Here is an 18,904-nt window from a genome sequence, read left to right on the forward strand (position 1 = left end):
GCATCCCTGGGAGACCAGGGTTCAAATTCCCCGCTCTGGCCATGAAGCTTGCTGGGTGATCATGGGCCAATGCTCTCTCTCTCTCTCTCTCTCTCTCTCTCTCTCTCTCTCAAATTTCAACTTTTTTATTAATAGTGCATAAAAAGAGTACAAAAGCACACAGAGAAAATACATAAGTGCACAAAGACAAACTGCCATTTACACATACAATCGCTGTCTCTCGGCCTACTCCACAGGGTTGTTGTGAGGATAAAGTGGAGAGTGCTGGGGGGCAACCATGTGGAGCTCCTTGGAGCATGATATAAAAGTAAAGAAATGCAATTCTCTGTGGGGAGCAAAAGATAAGTAGAATGGTTGAATCCCAGAATTGGAAGGGACCCTGAGGGTCATCAAGGGCACACACACACACACCCCGCGAAAGGAGGGAATCCCAGCTAAAGAATGGCCACCCAAACTCTGTTTAAAAATCCTTCAAGGGGAGGAGAGGCCGCCGCCACCTTCCAAAGGAGTCTGTTCTGCTGTTAAGCCGCTCTCGCCAGAGCTGTTATTGGGAGGTTCAAATGCAAACAATTCCAAACAGGAAAAATGGAAGGCTGCCTCAAACCGGTTCAAGTTTCTGGTGAAATGCACCAGAGAGTGGGAAAGGAAGAACCTGCTGGTGTCCTCTCTGAACCTCTCTGCCTGTCATCTTTGATGAATTGCAGAGAAGTGGTGAGGTGTTGGAGCCCTGTCAGAAAAGGGCGTAAAGAGAAACATCTAGGAAGCCACAGGTGAATCAGCCTGACGTCTTGATGCAGTAGAAGCTGACGTTTTCCAAGAACAAATCCTGCCCCATTAAAACATATCCCTTTGAAAGGGGCAAACCAAAACAGGGTTCCTTGCTTAGTGCAAACTTTGCCAACCTGGTGCCCTCCAGATGTTCTGGACTATAACTCCCATCAGCACCAGGCAGCAGGCGTGATGGGGACTGTAGCTCCAAACATTCTCCCTCCAGGCCAAGCCTGGCCCATATCAGTCCAGGCAAGTTCGTAGGAGGGAATATGGTCTTTCAGAGAGCTTGGACCTATGCTGTGTAGGGCTTTGTAACAAGGGCTTTGAATTGTGCCTGGAAACAGACTGGTACCGGTAGTTGGTGAAGCTCTTCCAGCAAAGGGAGCCTGCTCTCTCTAACCAGCCTAGGTCAGCAATCTGGCTGCAGGCAGTTGAGGTTTCTGAACATTTCTGAACATTTACTTTATATATATAAGATCTTAAAATTCTTATAGCACAGTTGTTGTTTAGTCGTTTAGTCGTGTCCGACTCTTTGTGACCCCATGGACCAGAGCACGCCAGGCACTCCTGTCTTCCACTGCCTCCTGCAGTTTGGTTACTCAATAGCTTTGAGAACACTGTCCAACCATTTCGTCCTCTGTCGTCCCCTTCTCCATCTTTCCCAACATCAGGGTCTTTTCCAGGGAGTCTTCACTTCTCATGAGGTGGCCAAAGTCTTGGAGCCTCAGCTTCAGGACCTGTCCTTCCAGTGAGCACTCAGGGCTGGTTTCCTTCAGAATGGATAGGTCTGATCTTCCATGGGACTCTCAACAGTCTCCTCCAGCACCACAGAGAGACCCCCCAAAGCCCCCTCCATACTACTTTCTGCTTCTAGAACCCAGCTTTTCTCCTTTGCAAGCTTCAGAGACGGCTCCTTCCCCTCCTCACAAAGGACCAGCCGGAGCTCTAACCCACGGTGGTGTCAGGATGTTGCTGAGAGCCCCCAGGGCCAGGCTGAAAGCGATGGTGCCTGTCTCCCTCTCGGGCACCAGCTCATAGATCAAGCTGTGACTTCGCCCTCTTGGGGAAGTGTGACTAAGCACAAAATCATCAGCTGTGGGAGGAGGCGCCTCTTCAAAATCTGCCCCGAAGGAGATGAGGTTGCCACTGTTAAGAAGAGTTGCTGCTGATTGGAAGCTGGTCCTTTTTGCCTGCGCACGTTTTGTCTCCAGCAAAGAGGCGGCAGGGATGGCAATAGTGCCTGATAATTTTGTGAGTAAAAGCAACAAAGAGCGTTTCCTTTTTCTGGTTTGTGGTGGCGGCGAGAATGTCGAGGAGGTTCCTCGTTGTCTGCACCTTCGGGCGGGGATTCCCTCCCGTTTCCTACCTGCGGGTGCTGCTGGCGATTGAACCCGGCACATTTTGCTATATGGCCCTGGAACAAAAACCAGCAAGGAGAGGCATCCTTATCCACGCCAGCAAAGTAGTGGGCTCTCCTCCGTCAGAGGTGTTTCAGCAGAGGTTCGATGGCCAACCCATCAGGGATCCTTCTTCTGTGACTCCTGGTTTGCAGGGGGTTGGGGCTCGGTGGCCCCAGGGGGTCCCTTGCAACTCAGTGATGCCATGAAAACTGTTCACCAGGAGGAGAAACAGGTTGGGGTGCCATGAAGAACCGTAGGATAATCAGCTGCAAAGGACGGGGCCCTCGTACCACTGAACAGGTATTGTGGAAGATGCTCACCTGAGAAGGTGCATTTGCCCAAATCCCCTCTTCTGCACAATTCTGTAAACTGGGGGGGGGGGGGGCTTGCTGCTGTGCATCCAGCAGCTGTTGTCACAGGAGCCAACTCCTAGGGACTGAGCTCACTTTGGCCTCCCTAATAAAATAATTGAGGGTGCCGCCTGCCAAAGTTAATGGGCATTGCCATTTAAATGGTGTGTGATTGATTATCTGGGGCGGGGCTTATTTGGGACACATACACACCCATTTTTTAAAATTCAAGTTGGCACCCTTGGGTGTGTGGTCTTTAACCTTTCCAGACCTGGAAGCCACCTTCGATCAAGTGCAATGTTTTGACAGTGTTACGCCTGCCTGTCTGCCTGTCTCCCTATCTTATTTTCTTTTAAAACAGACCAAAACATAAGGCCCATCCAGTCCAGCCTTCTGTTCCCACACTGCACGCGGGTAGTGCTGGGGTCCAAACCACCAAGCCTCTTCGGCTTGCCGATCGCAAGGTCGGCGAGTCGAATCCCCACGATGGGGTGAGCACTTGTTCGATGGGGTGAGCCAACATAGCAGTTCGAAAGCACAATAGTGCAAGTATATAAATAGGTACCTCTGCGGCAGGAAGGTAAATGGCATTTCTGTGCACTCTGGTTTCTGTCATGGTGTTCTGTTGCACCAGAAGCGGTTTAGTCCTGCTGGCTACATAACCCGGAAAGCTGTCTGTGGACAAACATGGGCTCCCTTGGCCTGAAAGGGAGATGAGCGCCACAACCCCATAGTCACCTTTGACTGGACTTAACCTTTACCTTTACCTTTTTTTTGTGCTGGGGCACAGTGTCTCTCTTCTGGTGCTGCTCAGTACTTTTTCGGCCAGAGACCTCTTCTCTGGCTTTTTCTCGGGGGAGTCAATGTCACCCTCGTTCTCCCCTTGCCCCTTTTATAGCGATCAAGCGTGCTCTACTGTATCGGATCACTTCCCTTGACCAGTTACAGAGCACACCACAATGGAAGCTCACACCTTTACCTTTTTTTTAAAAAACCAGCCAGATGCCAGCAAACAGGAGCTGAGTTCAAGTGCAATTCTCCCTGTTCCTGATACCCAGCAACTGCACTCCAGAGTTGTACTGGCTCCCACAGCAAGGGCAGAACATTCAGGGCTAGTAGCTGCTGGCGGAGCCTTTTCCTCCCCCAATTTGTGCAACATCTTTGAAAGCCATTCAAGTCGGTGGCCATCACAAAGTCCCGTAGACGTACTTTCTGCACTTCAGCTATGCGCCATGTGCAGAAATGCTTTCTTTTGCCTGGAACGAATCTTCCAACGTTCAGCTCCATTGGAAACATAGAATCACAGAGTTGGAAGGGCCCCCAAGGGTCATCTAGCCCAACCCTGTGCAGCAATTTTTTTTCACCCAAGGTGGGGCTCGAACCCACAACCCTGAGATTAAAAGTCTCATGCTCTACCGGCTGAGCTATTCCACAAGTTTTTGTTTGTTTTTGTTATTAGTTTTTCAGCTAGGTGGACCAGGGGTCTGGCCAGTTACAGAAGCGGCTTCCTTTTATAGAACATAGTTAAACTTTGGAACTCACTGCCACAGGAGGTAGTAATGGCCACAGGTATTGATTGTTAGACAAATTAATTGTTAGACAAATTAATTGTTAGACAAATTGATGTCTACTAGCTAAGATGGCTATCCTCTGCTACCATGGTCAGAGGCAGCAATGTTTTCGAATACCAGTTTCTGCAAACCGGAGGAGGGAAGAGAAATTGAGGCATCTGGTCAGCCCCTGTGAGAACAGGATGCTGGACCAGATGGGCCATTGGCCTGATCCAGCAGGCTTCTTCTTGAATCGCAGAGTTGGAAGGGAACCTGCTGGTCCAACCCCCTGCAATGCAGGAATCTTTTGCCCAACATGGGTCTTGAACCCATGATCATGAGATTTAAGAGTCTCAAGCTCTACCGACTGAGCTATCCCTACCATAGATCCTTGGGCAGAGTGGATGCTTAAAGGCAGCGTGTTTGGCTCACCCACTGCATTTAAATGTCATTTTGTCAGCCTGGGTTTTCCCTCCTTATGTCAGCTGAGGCTGCCACCTTTTCCAACTTCCCCACCCTGCCTGCGCCCTTATGCTGAGCACTTGTTTTACACCTGCACTGCAACAATAAACTAGTTTGGGAACCAGTTTGTCCATGCACCCTCATCAAGGAAGTCTGCATTTTGAGAGAGGATGCAGAGCCAATCCCCACTTGCCTCCCAGAACTACATTTCCCGGAGTTCCGTTGTCAGCAGGGCACATGTGGCCTTGAAATCCATTGCCATGTACACTTATTGCGTGAAAAAGAAAATGAACTTATGATATCTGGGTTTGAGGATTGAAGAAAAAGGAATCGTTGGGTGCTATCTTGGAGTGGGTGTTTGGAACAATTTTCTGTATTGAAATCTACTCGGAGTTGAGTGTTGATTTCATGCGCTTTATTTCAGCTCATGGTAAACAGTGAGTGAGTGTTTTCCCTCAAAACCTTTGGCTATATATATACTGTACATTATTTACACAATGGGTCCCGTGTGATTGGCTGATTCAACTCCCCTCCTGGAGCCTGATTGGGCGGCTCCTACAGACCAATTAGGTTGCTGCCTTCTAGGATCCTACCTGCGTATTGTTCTAGGATCCAAGCTCAGTACATAACATGTATACAGTGGTACCTCTGGATGCGAACGGGATCCGTTCCAGAGCCCTGTTTGCATTCAGAGCAGTACAGAACCTGAAGTGCCGAATCTTCGCTTGCTCGCCATGCGATTCGAAATCTTTGATCAAGATATTGGCCATTTGATACTATCCTGTGTATCCCCCCCCCATTTTAACAAAATCTATTTTTTATTTTTAAAAAAACTTTGCCATAAACAACATGCTGCTTTTAAAATTTTATATATGAATTACAGGTCTCCCTGTTAGACATGTGTGGCTAAAAAACAACAAGGAGTTACATGCAGGGTGAATCCTGCATGAAGGAGACATATTGGAATTTGTGGACATGGCTAGCTTAGGTCCATTAATTTAAATGGGTCTACTTTGAGTAAAACTTCAAGGTCCAGAAAAGGGAAACCGAAATGATCAAGCAGGTAGCCTGACTCCGCTCTGAAGGAGAGCTCAGTTGGTAAAGCATGAGACTCTTAATCTCAGGGTTGGGGTTTCAAGATCTGCATTGGGCAAAAAGATAGCTGCCTCGCAGGGGGTTGGACTAGATGACCCTCAGGGGTCCCTTCCAACTCTACAATTCCATGAAAGTTTTGGGGACTTCTTAGGGAAAAGGCAAGCAACAGGCAACACGATAGGAGTTTATAAAATAATGCCTGGCATTGAGAAAGTGGACCGAGAAACGTTTTTCTCCCTCTCTCCTAACACTGGAATTTGTGGGCATCCCAGGAAGCTGAATGTCAGGGACAGAGAAAAGAATGGGAGAATCTTAAGAGTTGGAAGGGACTCTGGGGGTCATCTAGTCCAACCCCCTGCAAGGCAGGAATCTCAGCTAAAGCATCCATGACAGATGGCCACCTGACACCTGCTTAAAAACCTCCAAGGAAGGAGAGCTCACCACCTCTCATAGGAATCTGTTCCCCTGCCGAACACCTCTTGCTGTCAGAAAGTTCCTGCTGCTGTTTAACCGGAACCTCCTTTCTTGTAACTTGAAGCCATGGGTTCGAGTCCTACCCTCCGGAGCTGGAGAAAACAAGCCTGTTCCCTCTTCCACGTGACAGCCCTTGAGATATTTGAGGATGGCTCCTTCAAGCGCTCCTCGTAAGGCTGAGTTTCCAAACCCTTAATTATCTCGGCGATTAAGCTCTTTCACACGGTGCTCGGTTAATCTTTTGAACTCCCTCCCACAGGAGGGAGCGATGGCTACCAACTCTGATGGCTTTAAAAGAGAATTGAACAAATTCACGGAAGAGAGGACTATCAAAGGCTATTAGCCATGACGGCTATGATCTGCCCTCCACAGCTTGGAGGCAGCAGTGTTTCTGAATCCCAGTTGCTGGAAACCACGAGAGGGGAGAGGGGCTCTTATGCTCAGATCCTGCTTGCGGGTTTCCCACAGGCATCTGATTGGCCACTGGGAGAACAAGATGCTGGTTGGATCCAGCAGGTGCTCTTCTGAGGTTAATGAGTTGGGGAAGGCTGCCGTAGAAAAAGTTGTCAACGCAACACGCTGGCTAATAATTGTTAGTAAATACAGTGGTACCTCAACTTACAAAGACGATCCGTTCTGCGGCGCTCTTCGGAAGTCAAATCCTTCATAAGCCACTTCTGCGCATATGCAGACCGCACGCACGGCAAAAATACTTCCGGGTTAGCTGACTTCGTAAGTCGGGGCATTCGTAAGTCAAGGTACCACTGTATATAATTGGTATGATGTCATTCAAAATATATGAATAAGCCACTTCAAAATTATATATATACATATATACATATACATACAGTGGTACCTCTACTTACTAATGTTTCTACTTACAAACGGAGCTCCATCCGCCATCTTGGATGCGGATTTTTTCTACTTACGAATTTTTAGATAGGGTTGCTTCTACTTACGAATTTTTTCTCCCAATGCATTCTTATTGGATTCGACTTACAATTTTTTTCGACTTACAAATGTGCGTTCGGAACGCATTAAATTTGTAAGTAGAGGTATCACTGTATATATATCATACAACACATCTCACAAAATATACAAGTAACTGCAAGTTGTTGTTATATGTATCAGAGTCAAACAAAGGTTCAAACAACCAATGAATAGCGAGGAACGCCAAACCATCTCTCAAAGGAAGACATCTCACACAAGTTTCAAAGGAAGACGTCTCTCTGAAGTCTCAAAAGGACAGTGCATCCAAATAGTTCAACTGTTTCGGAATAAAGTCTTCATCAGCTAGAAGTGGAACTGCAAACAATGAATGACACCAAAACTGAGCAACTGCAGCTACATTATCCAGTGAGCACTGATCCACTAGTATGATCTTTCTAATATGTATATTTCATTGATAATTATTTGGTATGTACCGGTACCTCTTTATATATTTTGTTCTACTGTATATCTTACATAGAAGTTGCTCACTGTTGGAAAATCTTCTCAAAAGTCAGGGGTCGTCTTATAAGCCAGGTCGTATTTCTTATACGGTGAGTATAACCCAAACTCTACATTTTAACTGGAAAAGTTGGGGGTCGTCTTATACACCCAGTCATCTTATACACCGGAATATACGGTAATTTTCCAACACTGAAGCAAGTGCTTTCTCAAGTTGTCTCCTTTCTTCCTCTGATCATTGGGACAGTTCCTCAATTTCCCCACTGTAGGAAGGAGGAACTGAAACCAGCTTAGGTGTCTCATAATTCACAGGAGTTTTTAAGAGCAAAATAAAACTCATCTGTACCGTGCTAGTATCCTTTGTACGCCACACCTTTCTGCAACCGCAAACTGTCATGTAGCATCATGCAATTTCAAGGGGGCGAAAGCGACAGTTTATGTGTCAATTCTGCATTGCGTGAAAATGGGCTTCCCATCCTGTGACTCACTTTCCCAGGTACCAAACCTCCAACTTTTTCAGTTGAGCTACGGATTAAAGCCTCGGGAAATATTGATTATATCTGCCTGACAGAAGAGGGTGAACAAGGGGCAGGAAGCTCACAGGCTGACAAGCAGTTTTAAGAAAGAAGGAAGTCGGTTATCTGAGGAAACGGGCTTAAGTAGCAAAGAAGGAACTGGGTGGCCGCTGTGAGATTAGGATGCTGGACTAGATGGGACATTGGCCTACGAAGAGGAAGAAGAGGAAGAGGGAAGATGATGATGATGATGAAGAAGAAGAAGAAGAAGAAGAAGAAGAAGAAGAAGAAGAAGAAGAAGAAGAAGAAGAAAAGACTCTATTTTTCTAAATGAAGACGGAATATTCAAAGCGGCATTTTGATCAGACTGAGGAGGCCCGGGTTCAGATTCTGACAGAGTCGCAATTTGTGGGTGACCCTGGCCCAGACTCTTTCTCTCCCTTTTCCCTGCCCGGCTGGGTTGTTGTGCGGTTGTAGAAAGATAAGAGACAATTTGAAAACAAGTTGAAAGCTCTCAGTTACAGTGGTACCTCGGGTTACAAACGCTTCAGGTTACAAACACCGCTAACCCAGAAATAGTACCTCAGGTTAAGAACTTTGCTTCAGGATGAGAACAGAAACCGTGCACTGGCAGGCGCGGTGGCAGCAGGAGGCCCCATTAGCTAAAGTGGTGCTTTAGGTTAAGAACACTTTCAGGTTAAGAACGGACCTCCGGAACGTATTAAGTTCTTAACCAGAGGCACCACTGTATATAATTGGAAAATAGGATAAATAAGAGGGAAAACAAAGTTTGGAGAAATAAAATAAGATGCAAGAAATTAGGGGGGAGAAAATTGGAATCCAAGGCAGGGGGTAGTCTATACTGTATCCTTGGAAAAGTATTGAATTTATAAATTACTAGCTGGCCTTGCCACGCGTTGCTGTGGCTCAGTCTGTTAAATGGAGCCTCAGAGTCCCCCTTCAGACTCCCCTCACCTTCAGAGTTTTACGAGTGTTATGTTTACACAGGCACATCCCTGTGACTCCCCCCACCCTGTTCTGACCCATTACCTATCCCTCCCCCTCCTCCCTCCACCCCGGCTCATCCCTGTGATTGGGCCCACCCTACCCCGCCCCTCCTCCCCCCATCCCCCACCCAGGCAAGCTCCCACCTCCACTCCGCCTAGTCTGGAAAGCAGCCTAGTCTGCAAAGCCAAGCTGACATCCTGTGGAGAGGGAAGCTTTCCTAGGTGCAGTACCAGTGTAGCCGTCGCTAGAGGGCGCTGGTTTGCAACCTCTCCTGTGCAGCCAGCATGCACTTTCATATGATTTGTGAGTTCTGAAACGGGGTTTGGGGGGTTTTACCTGGCAGAGGTGTGATATCTGTTTTGGCAAACTTCCCTATAGCCTTTGGACATTCACATGTGATGCTGTGTCAAAATTTCACCTCAATCGGTCAAGCGGTTTTAGTGAAAAGTGGAAACACACCCACATGCCCAGTTTACATTTTTATTTATATAGTCACTATAAAATTTGAAAATAATATTTAAAAAAAAGACTTGGAGGACGCACCACTTTTTGTGTGAGACAAGGGTTAAGCGCTACCTTCAAGAGAGGACTCTGTGTTTTCTTTTCTCTGTTTGTTTGTTTTTATTTAGTTTCTTTTATCTAATTGTGTTCGGAAAAAGCTTTAATAAAAACTTATTAAAAGGAGAAACCAAGCCAACCATCTCACAGACTGGATGGCAACCTGTTGTGGGGCGTGAGAGACTCTGCTTCCTGCCCCACCATGAAGAGGACTAGAGGCATATTCAGGGATACAAGACTGTGCCTCATCTTCTTCTTTCCTCCCTTGCAGAATATACCATTTTTCCGGGCTATCCCAAAAGGCCTGGAACCAGAGTCATGGGTGCTGCTAGAAGGTATCATTCCACCACAGGGCAAAAGGTAACTCAATACTGATATTATTTTCCTAAGAATGGATTTGGCATCCAGAATTCGTGGTACAGGCAGAGGAGGCAAGGACTCGGTGCTAGGACTTGTGGAATACAGTGGTACCTCACAAGACGAATGCCCTGCAAGACGAATTTTTCGCAAGACGAACACGTCTTGCGATCTGATGGTGACTCGCAAGACGAATTCGTTTTGCAAAAAATCCGTCTTTTGAATCGCGGTTTCCCATAGGAATGCATTGATATTAATGCGTTCCTATGGGCAAAAAAAATATATTCAATGCATTCCTATGGGAAACCGCGATTCGCAAGATGATTTTTTCACAAAACGAATTAAATTCGTCTTGCGAGGCGCCACTGTATTAGAGAGAGAGACTGGGCCTAGGCATATGCATATGCAGAGTGCCTTTCCTTCTGCACTGAGGCACGGCTGCCAAACCTCCCATAACTGACACCAGGGGAAATCTGAGCCACCCGATCCCAGCTTTTTAGTGATTTAACTGTGCAAGTTAGGTGAAGCGATAAGGGATCTCTGTGTCGGAAGATTCCATTCCACCTTTAGTTGCAGGCATGGGATTCTTATGTGCCACATGCCTGTTTACATTCCAGCAGTTTGCTGGTGTAAGCGGAACTTCCGCTGCATTGCTTTTGTTTTGACTCCCTCTCTCCGAGAAGACGGCAAGGAGAGACGTTTCTTTGTCCCAATTTATGTTTAATAAATCCTGGGGAGGAAATATACACGAGCCAGGGAACCTGATCTCTCTCATCTCTTTTCTCAGGTTCTATGTGGACTTTGCTTCCAGACAAGTCGAGGAGGGAAACAAGCCCCTGAGGCTCACCGTCAGCTTTGAGGGACCCCCGTCGTCCCCTGGCCGGGTGACCCTCAACAGCTTTGCAGACCAGCAGTGGGGGGAGGGCCTGACAGTGATGGCCCCTTTCCGGCAAGGCCAGAAGTTCAGGATTCAAATCATCGTCACCCGGATGGGCTACAAGGTCAGGATAGCAACGGAGGGGTCGTCAGCAGGGAAGGCGAATCAGGACACACACACCCCATCCCCGAAAACACGGGGGCTGGGTGAGGGGCGATGGTGGCTGCATGGGGATTAGGAGGGCAGATGGCGGATGGGAGCCCAAAAATAGGTATAGTATAAGACACTGGGGGCAGGTATAGGAAGAGAACAGCGAGATCCTACATCTGCCCAGGAGTCCTATTGAACTCATTGGCACTTGTTTCCAAGTAAGCAGAGCTAAAGGACCGGAAATTCTATGATTCAATATCGTTATTGCTGTAAGAGGACCGCCGATATTCCCAGCCAGATGCACTTGGCAAGGGGGCAGGATGTATTGTCTCCAAAGCCTCCCACAAGCCTGACGTGAGCAGCTTTCTTTACACCAAATGTCAAAAAGAATGTCCTGTGTCCCCGCATTTTACTCCCTAGTCTAGTGGCTGCTCTTAGTCTGCTCTCCTCATCGCTCTCTGTGAACGGATTGCTTTGCTTGCTGACTGACTTGAAACTCAATCCTTCCACTTTTAACTGATCAAGATGTCCCACTAAACAAAAAGCGCTAAACCTAATCAATCAATCAATGTGGACATAGCAGAGAGAACATGGTACTCTTCCTCTTTCAGTTACTAGACCAGGGGTTCCCAAACTAAGGACTGGGGCCCGGATGCCGCCCAATCACCTAAATCCGGCCCGTGGACGGTCTGGGAATCAGCATGTTTTTACATGAGTAGAATGTGTCCTTTTATTTAAAATGCATCTCTGGGTTATTTGTGGGGCATAGGAATTCGTTCATATATTTTTTTAGAATATAGTCCGGCCCCCCACAAGGTCTGAGGGACAGTGGACCGGCCCCCTACTGAAAATGTTTGCTGACCCCTGTAATAGATGGTTACCGCAACTCCCCTAAGGTCTGCTTGAGTAGCCTGTAGATTTAGGGCAGGCGAAAAAAGCCACTATTTCTCCAAGCCAAGTGTGAGAAACTCGTGGAATGAATGCCTTTTAAAGGTGGTGAGAAAAATTAGTGGGTTTGTCAATCAAAGGCATGTTTAGAAGACATGGGTGGGGAATCTCTGGCTCTGCTCAGGTTGTTGTAAACCAGAGCGAACAAGCTCCTAAGCCTTTAACAGAAGCCTGTGTAGCTAGCAGAGTACTGAGGTTCCCAAATATCAAAACAGGAGAGCTACCACACATTAAACCATACAGGATTCTCATGTCCGTCGGAGTTGGGAGGTTTATCTTCCAACCCTTCTTGACGTGTCCTTTTCCATTTCTTTGCCAGATCCTGGAGAAAGACATTTCCCTTTGCGAATTCCGCCACCGCCTCCCACCGAAGAGCATCCGCTTCCTGGAGATCAACGGGGATGTCAAGCTCCAGAATGTGGCCGTCAGCTGGGAGGGCAACAGAGCACCAAGGGGCCACATCCTGCCAGCATTGGGCATGGGCCACTATGCACGTTAGGAGGGCACTGAGCCCTCTCCAAAAATAAAGGGGCACACCTTGATGCGAGCAGGAAGATATCCCAGGGCAAGAATAAATTATGCAAACCTAGCAGGGCGTCTGTTGTGTTTTGCAGTTTGCTTTTTCTGCAGGTGCAAAAAAATATGAAATTACTTGAGCAAGGAGCGGAGGAAAGGGAGAACGAAAGAGGAGCCAAAGGCCTATCTAGTCCACCATTGTGTTCTCAGTGTGGCCAACCGGGAGTGGAGAGCAGGCATGCGGCGCATGTTTTAGGGGCGGGGCACCCAGCACGGGGGGGGGGGGCAGCCACGATGGCACCCCTGGGACTGCGCAGCCCGGGGGGGCACGCCCTCACTGCCCCCATCTTCCTACGCTACTGGCCTTTATACTATTGTAAGCCTGCAAGTGAGAACCATAGCTGTTGTCCTCCATTAATTTCTCATCCTCGTTTAAAGTAATCTGCTCTGGTGGCCATCGCTGCCTCCTGAGGGAGCAAAAGTCCACCCTTTAACTTTCTATCTGTGTATCTGAAGAAATGTGTGCATGCACATGAAAGCTCATACCAATGACAAACTTAGTTGGTCTCTAAGGTGCCGCTGGAAGGAATTTTTTTTTATTTTGTTTCGACTACGCCAGACCAACATGCCTACCTACCTGTAACTACAACTCTCTTTTGTCTGTCCCAAATCTTCCAACATTCAGTTCCGTTGCACGTCCCCAAGTTGTATTGTGCAAGAGGGAGGCAAACTTGTCTCTTCTCTGATACCGAGAACAGAATGGAGTTTGTGTGATGCTTTGTTGATTACAGGAAATAGAACCCACGAGATCTTGTGCCATGATATCAATGTCTTGCTAATGCCCAGAGATGTCCTTACCGTGAGGGAGATAAGGTGGGATGCCTGGGAGGTGCCAGATCCTGAGAACCAGGAAGGAATAGCAGCCAAACAAAGAGGCCACAGCATTTCTAGATCACAAAAGCTGCCACAAAACTCTTTTGTCTTTGTGGTCTGTCAAAGATGCTCTTTCTGCACATCCGTTGTACAGCCAATTCTCTGTTACATCTTGGATTTCCACATTGCAGGAATGGTTAGTGTTTGGATTTATTTCTTGCCTCAAATCCCGCTGCCCAAAAAAAGGTAACCATTTTAGGTCAAGTCCTAATCCCCTCTGACTTCTTCACCAATACGTGGGTCGGCAATTCTCCACAACCCAGATTCCCATTGCTCTCCTGCATTGGTTCAGTAACAGAAACCTGCAAGATGCACATTTGAAAAACCCCCGAAATGTTAAGATTACATTGAAACTTCACAAAATCCTCATAGTACCTCTTCTCTCTCTCTCTGCCAGGAAGGGGTTAGAAACGGCTTCCGGCCAGAGATGAACCACACAATGGTTGCAACTTTCTTGTAGGAAAACAACATTAATAAACAGCAAGATTTATCATTATTCTAAGCTGCAAAGCGTGCGTGTGTACACACAAACACACACACACACAAGCATCTAATACTTGCCTTTTTAGTGTTTCAGAGAATGTGTTGGGCTGGAGAGAAAACTTAACAGATCCAATGCTTATCAGCAGAGGGGGAAATGGTTTGTGACATACACAGAGGGCAACAACTGCCTCCTTGACAAGAGTTTATACTAGCCATGGAATTTCTTTTCCAGTCACTGACCTCCAAATGCCTTAATTTGAGGCTAAAACTGGATTATGTGGCAGACACAGTGTAAAGTGATCATTTCCTCCCCTTCCCACACATGCGGACTGATGAGAAGAGTTTTCGGAAACAATTCCCAACCCAGTCCGCAAACCAGCCTTCCCAAATTTGCTGCCTCCCAGATGTTTTTGACCACATTTTCTATGGGCCCCAGCAAGCAGGGACAATGGATGATGGCAGCTGTGGTCTAAAGTGTCTGCTATATATGAACTAGGGAGGGGAAAGGATATACCGGGATGGGCCTGAATATGAGCCACACTCCCCCCCCTCCAGATTCTGACCGTAAAAAGTTAAAGTGCAGCTTAAATTCGTGACCTTACAAAAATGGGAGTTTACAGTATTGCTGCTGAAACATATACAGTAAAACGGAACAAAAAGAACGAGTGTTATTGCCGATTTGTGAGCTTAAGACTGTTCATTTGCCATTTACGTGTGAGTGCCTGTGGAATTGTAGCAATTGAATAGTGATTTGCGATTTTAGCGATTGTACGGTAAATTTTGCGGGCTTGCAAGATCAAAGGCTTAAATTGGCTCGGAGTTACAATTCTACCAACTGCAGTGGATTTTCCACTTATAACCCAATTTTAAGGGAGTGGCTTCTATTCGGGTATTGTTTTTTTCTCCCCCCCCCGAATTTTAAAGGGGTGGCTTATTTGCGGGTGCGGCTTATATTCGGGCGAATACGGTACTGGTAAGAAAAGGACTCATCCTAGCCACTACCACATATGCGAATGGAGCATTCCCTCATTCATTGTTTCTCCAAATAATGGATTTCATTCTGCTTTGGTGAAACAGAATGCCACTGTGCTGTTACACAAAGCCAACTGGGTTTCTAGTGTTGGGACGATCAACTTGTGGCCTGCGAGGTAATCTTAAAAAAAGGAAAAAAGGAAAATCTCCCCCAAGGAAGCGTTATATTCTGAATCCAGCGAACACTTCCAGCATGGATCTGCCATTCACCCTTGCAACCCGTTTTTCCCGAAGATGTTTTCAAGGCTATGCTGGAAATTTTCCCAGCGCAGCTGGCCATTTTAACGGCTCTCCTGCATTGCTTTTAAAGGATTTGCGTGACTCTACCCCGATCTTTTGTGAGAGGACGGCATACAAATGCTAACGCTTGGGCCGGGAGGCGAATGAGTAAAGGAGGGAAGCAGTGGGAAAGAACGACAAGAGAGAAATCATCCTTAAAAATATTACATTTTATTGTCTTGTTCCCAAGTGGGAGGAGGGCTGGTTTTCCCCGGAAAGCTTGGAAGTTTGTAGAACAGAGGCAGACAGAAGCCAGCTACTCCCTATTGGCTGAACTGCCCGCCCCCTGCCAGAGGGCAAGCATTCAGGAGCAAACACAATAAAATAAGCTAGACCTTCTCCGACGACAAAAAGAAAGGAAGAAGAGAACCAAAATGAAAAAGATGGGTGACCAAAAAATAAAAAGGTGTAGGAATGTTACTGGTTCCCCACCCCCACCCCCAGTGCTACGGTCAGCCATAACTTTTAATTACATGATGAAGGAAAAAGACAAAGACAAACAAACAAACAAACAAACAAACCCAAACACACCCTTCTGCAATATACGATGCTAGATGTATATATATATTTAATAATAATAAATCTGGACGTTATTAAATTGCAACAGTTTGCTGTGTTTTTAATTTCTCTCTTTCTTTTTTTAAAAAAAGATCTCTGCATGGTTCTCTTTCGTTTTAGATTTGGTCCTCAGAAAACCCTGCACCATGATGAAGAAATTACAAAAAAATAGATATATATATAATATATATATATATATATATAAGCGTGAAGCAATGGATTTTTTTATTTTTAATATGGGTTGTTTAGAGCGAGGCGAGAGAGAGAGTGAGAGAGGAAGACTGAGTGAGTGAGTTGCTCCTGCCCTGTGGGGGGAGGAGAGGGAGCAGCCAAAGAGTTTGCGAGGGGCCCAGAGAGCTGTTTTCCCTGCAGCGGAGTCTGTTTCGCTACCTTGCAAGGATCACCCCCAGGCTAGAGAGTGCTGGGAAGAATGGTCTTGGCCCCCCCCTTCTCAGACACCCCTCAAAAGTTCCCTCCAAAAGGACCTGTAGTTATTTGCAATTCCCCCCGCCCCCCCCAGCTTTGGTGTCATCTACCCACATTTTCACTTTTCTCACCCCAAAAACCACCCTCAGGTGTGAAAACAAGGGGTGTCAAGAAGGGGGAAACTGCTTTTAAGACTGATGCTCGGCTCCTAGCACCTCTCTCCCCTCCCGGAGAAAGTCAAAGCCCCTCCTTGGGTCGCCTCTGGGCGCACTTCGCGCGAGCAAACAAACCGTTTTTGCATTTCGGCCTCAAAGATGGGCGTCGGTATTGCTGAGATTGTGTTATTTCCAAACTCTGTTACAAAAGCGGCTGGCGGGGGGGGGGGGGTGCCACGACCTGATAGCATGGGGGAGAGAAGGACGGGTGGATTTATAAAACTGGAGATGGGACTAGCGTGGGAGAAAAGAGGAGAAAGGGCTGGGGGTGGGGGTGGGGATCCGTTCCACAAAGGTTTTGCTTCTCCTGCGAGCGTCGGGGAAGACGCTGCAACGGATTTGAGGAGAGAGGCACTGCCTCTTTAACACTCGCGTGCTCAGTTTGCGGAAGGGGAAAAGCCCTCCAACAAACCTAGCCCTGAATGGGAAGGTGACCAATTTCTTTGAGAGCTTGGGTGGCCGTGAAAGAGGGCACCGCTTAAAGGAGCTGCCTAGGAATGGCTGTACAGACCCAGCCCTCCTTCCCAGTCAAAGCTAACAGCCTGGGCAGAAACCACGAGTTTGGTCCTAGACTCCTGAAGAGGGTCCCCCCATCCTCCTCCTCTCACCCCTAACGGGGGGGGGGAGGGAAGAGCCAGTCGGAGGTGCGAAACTGGGGTTGGGGGGCGAGAGGCACAGGCTAGGAACAAAAACTGCCTAGCACAGCGAGTGGAAAGGTCCGGAATGAGGTATCTAGGTTCTGTGTCAGAGAGAGAGAGGAAAGCAAGGAAGCGCGTCTTGGCAGCCGAAGGCGCTGGGTTTCAATGCGCCGTGGACCAAGGGCGGCTTGGGGGCACGCCAGACACATAAATTAAAAGACAGTGCCCGGGAAGAGATGGAGGGAGGAGGGAGGGCCCCAATTATGCCAGTCAACAGTAGAACTCTCCAGCCCACCCCAGGCCCAATTAAGATCAGTAGAGGGAGGGAAACTGGAATGGCATCTCTATCTAACAAAAATAGCCATCTGAACTGCGGTGGATGCTTTTTGGACTCTTTCCCCTTTCCTGGAAAGGCCTCAGGGCTGAGCTTTTCCTCCCTCCCCAGGGAAGCAAGGAGCCACACTGAGCTCCTCCGCTGCTCAGAGTTTTGGGGGAAAGGAAAGACTTGGAACTGTTGCATAGTGTCCGTTGAGTGCGCAATGGGGATGGGGGGATGGGGGGAGGGGAGAGGGTGGCACAGGTCAGCTCCCAGGGTCGCCCAGCGTGGAGGCAGCTTTCTGTCCTCGGAGAGAAAGAGAGAAAGAGAGAGAGAGAGAGAAGGAAAGACAAGGTTCCCATTGCTCTGTGTGTGTGTGTGTGTGTGTGTGTGTGTGTGTGAATGGGGGGAAATCAGAGCGTCACCCCCCCCTCCCCAAAAAGCGCCAGCGCTTGCTGTTGCCGCCGCTGCCTCCAGCTCTACCCTCACAGGTCGCTCTCGCCGTAAAGCGCCGTGGAGAAGGACTTGTAGTCGAGGGCGCCAGGGATGGCGTCGGGGCCCTGGTAAGGTGCCATGCGGGCGATGCAGTACTCGGCCTGGTCTGGGGGAAGCTCTCGCCGCAGCTCCTCTGCCGTGATGTAGTTCTGGGTCAGGGGTGGGGTGGGGTGGGGTGGGGGAGAGAAGAGGAGAGGCCTCCGTGAGGTTGCGCCCACTAGGTGGCGGATCAGGAACATTGGGGTAACACAAAGGGGTTTTGGGGGGGTCCCAAGCCAATTTCGCAGCAAACTCCATAGATTTGCAGCACATTCAGTGCAGTTTTAAAGCACCTGGCTCCCCCGACCCAGAATCCTGGGAACTGTAGTTTAAGGGCGCCGGAAGTTGTAGCTGTGTGAGGGGGAAGCTACAGCTCCCAGGATTCTTTTTTTAAAAAAAGTTTATTATTTTGCATTGCTTTACATTAAGATCATATAACATACAATTTACATCAAAACCTATTTATTTATCTTGGCAACTTCCCATCCTTAATCTGTGATGGTCCAATTCCCTCTTCTCCCTGCTGCCTGTCCAACCTATTAACCTTATCCATTTACCTAAATCCTATATTGCAATCTTTTCTATTTTCTTTCCATTGCTCATAAGGCAAGACCTGTTTGAAATTTTATTTCGCTATATCGTGTTCTTATATAAACTCAAAAGGGTTTCCGTTCTTCCACAGATATTTTGTCTTTCTGACTCCTTATTTTAGCTGTGAGTTCCCAGATTCTTGGGTGGGTGTGGGGGAAGGTCATGTGCTTCAAATGCGGTGTTGAATGTGCTTGAAACGTACGAGCAGATCTGCCCCCAAACTCATCTCAAGGCAAAAAATGTCTTGGAAGACTACTGTACACTCTCAGAACTCACAAAAGGTTTTCTAAATTCCGCACCAAGAGAAGCCCTATTCTGTCCTGAAATCAGGTGAAAGCTTGCACAAATCTGCATGTTCTCCCTTACTTGGCATTTGATAATCAGGGGGAAGGGGGCTAAGGAGTTTTTGAAGCCCCCAG

General features: G+C 47.6%; 2 protein-coding genes and 1 non-coding gene across 5 annotated transcripts in view; 1 reads left to right on the top strand and 2 right to left on the bottom strand.

The window, feature by feature from the left end:
* The first annotated feature begins 1,775 nt into the window (after positions 1 to 1,775).
* On the top strand, positions 1,776 to 12,589 carry LOC118086402 (galectin-7). Of its 2 annotated transcripts, none has more exons than XM_035117976.3 (4): positions 1,776 to 2,022; positions 9,904 to 9,992; positions 10,777 to 10,990; positions 12,284 to 12,589. In XM_035117976.3, exons 1-4 carry the CDS (start codon positions 1,906 to 1,908, stop codon positions 12,461 to 12,463), a joined length of 600 nt encoding a protein of 199 aa, XP_034973867.2. In that variant the 5' UTR covers positions 1,776 to 1,905; the 3' UTR covers positions 12,464 to 12,589. The 2 variants fall into 2 exon arrangements, with proteins under 2 accessions (XP_034973867.2, XP_088528860.1); XM_088672734.1 differs by lacking the exon at positions 1,776 to 2,022 and adding an exon at positions 2,360 to 2,471.
* On the bottom strand, positions 3,883 to 3,958 carry TRNAK-UUU (transfer RNA lysine (anticodon UUU)). Its single transcript has one exon. It is a non-coding gene; the product is annotated as a tRNA-Lys (tRNA).
* A 2,767-nt stretch (positions 12,590 to 15,356) lies between the features above and the next one.
* Positions 15,357 to 18,904, bottom strand: part of ACTN4 (actinin alpha 4) — a 107,962-nt gene continuing 104,414 nt past the window's right edge. For both annotated transcript variants that reach the window (XM_035117974.3, XM_035117973.3), the window contains exon 21: positions 15,357 to 18,004. In XM_035117974.3, the coding sequence (XP_034973865.1) occupies positions 17,846 to 18,004 (159 nt within the window). In that variant the 3' untranslated portion in view covers positions 15,357 to 17,845. The remainder of the gene's footprint in view (positions 18,005 to 18,904) is intronic.

The sequence above is a fragment of the Zootoca vivipara genome, chromosome 6 (assembly GCF_965207765.1).
Source record: "Zootoca vivipara chromosome 6, rZooViv2.hap1.1, whole genome shotgun sequence".
Classification (NCBI taxonomy): domain Eukaryota; kingdom Metazoa; phylum Chordata; class Lepidosauria; order Squamata; family Lacertidae; genus Zootoca; species Zootoca vivipara.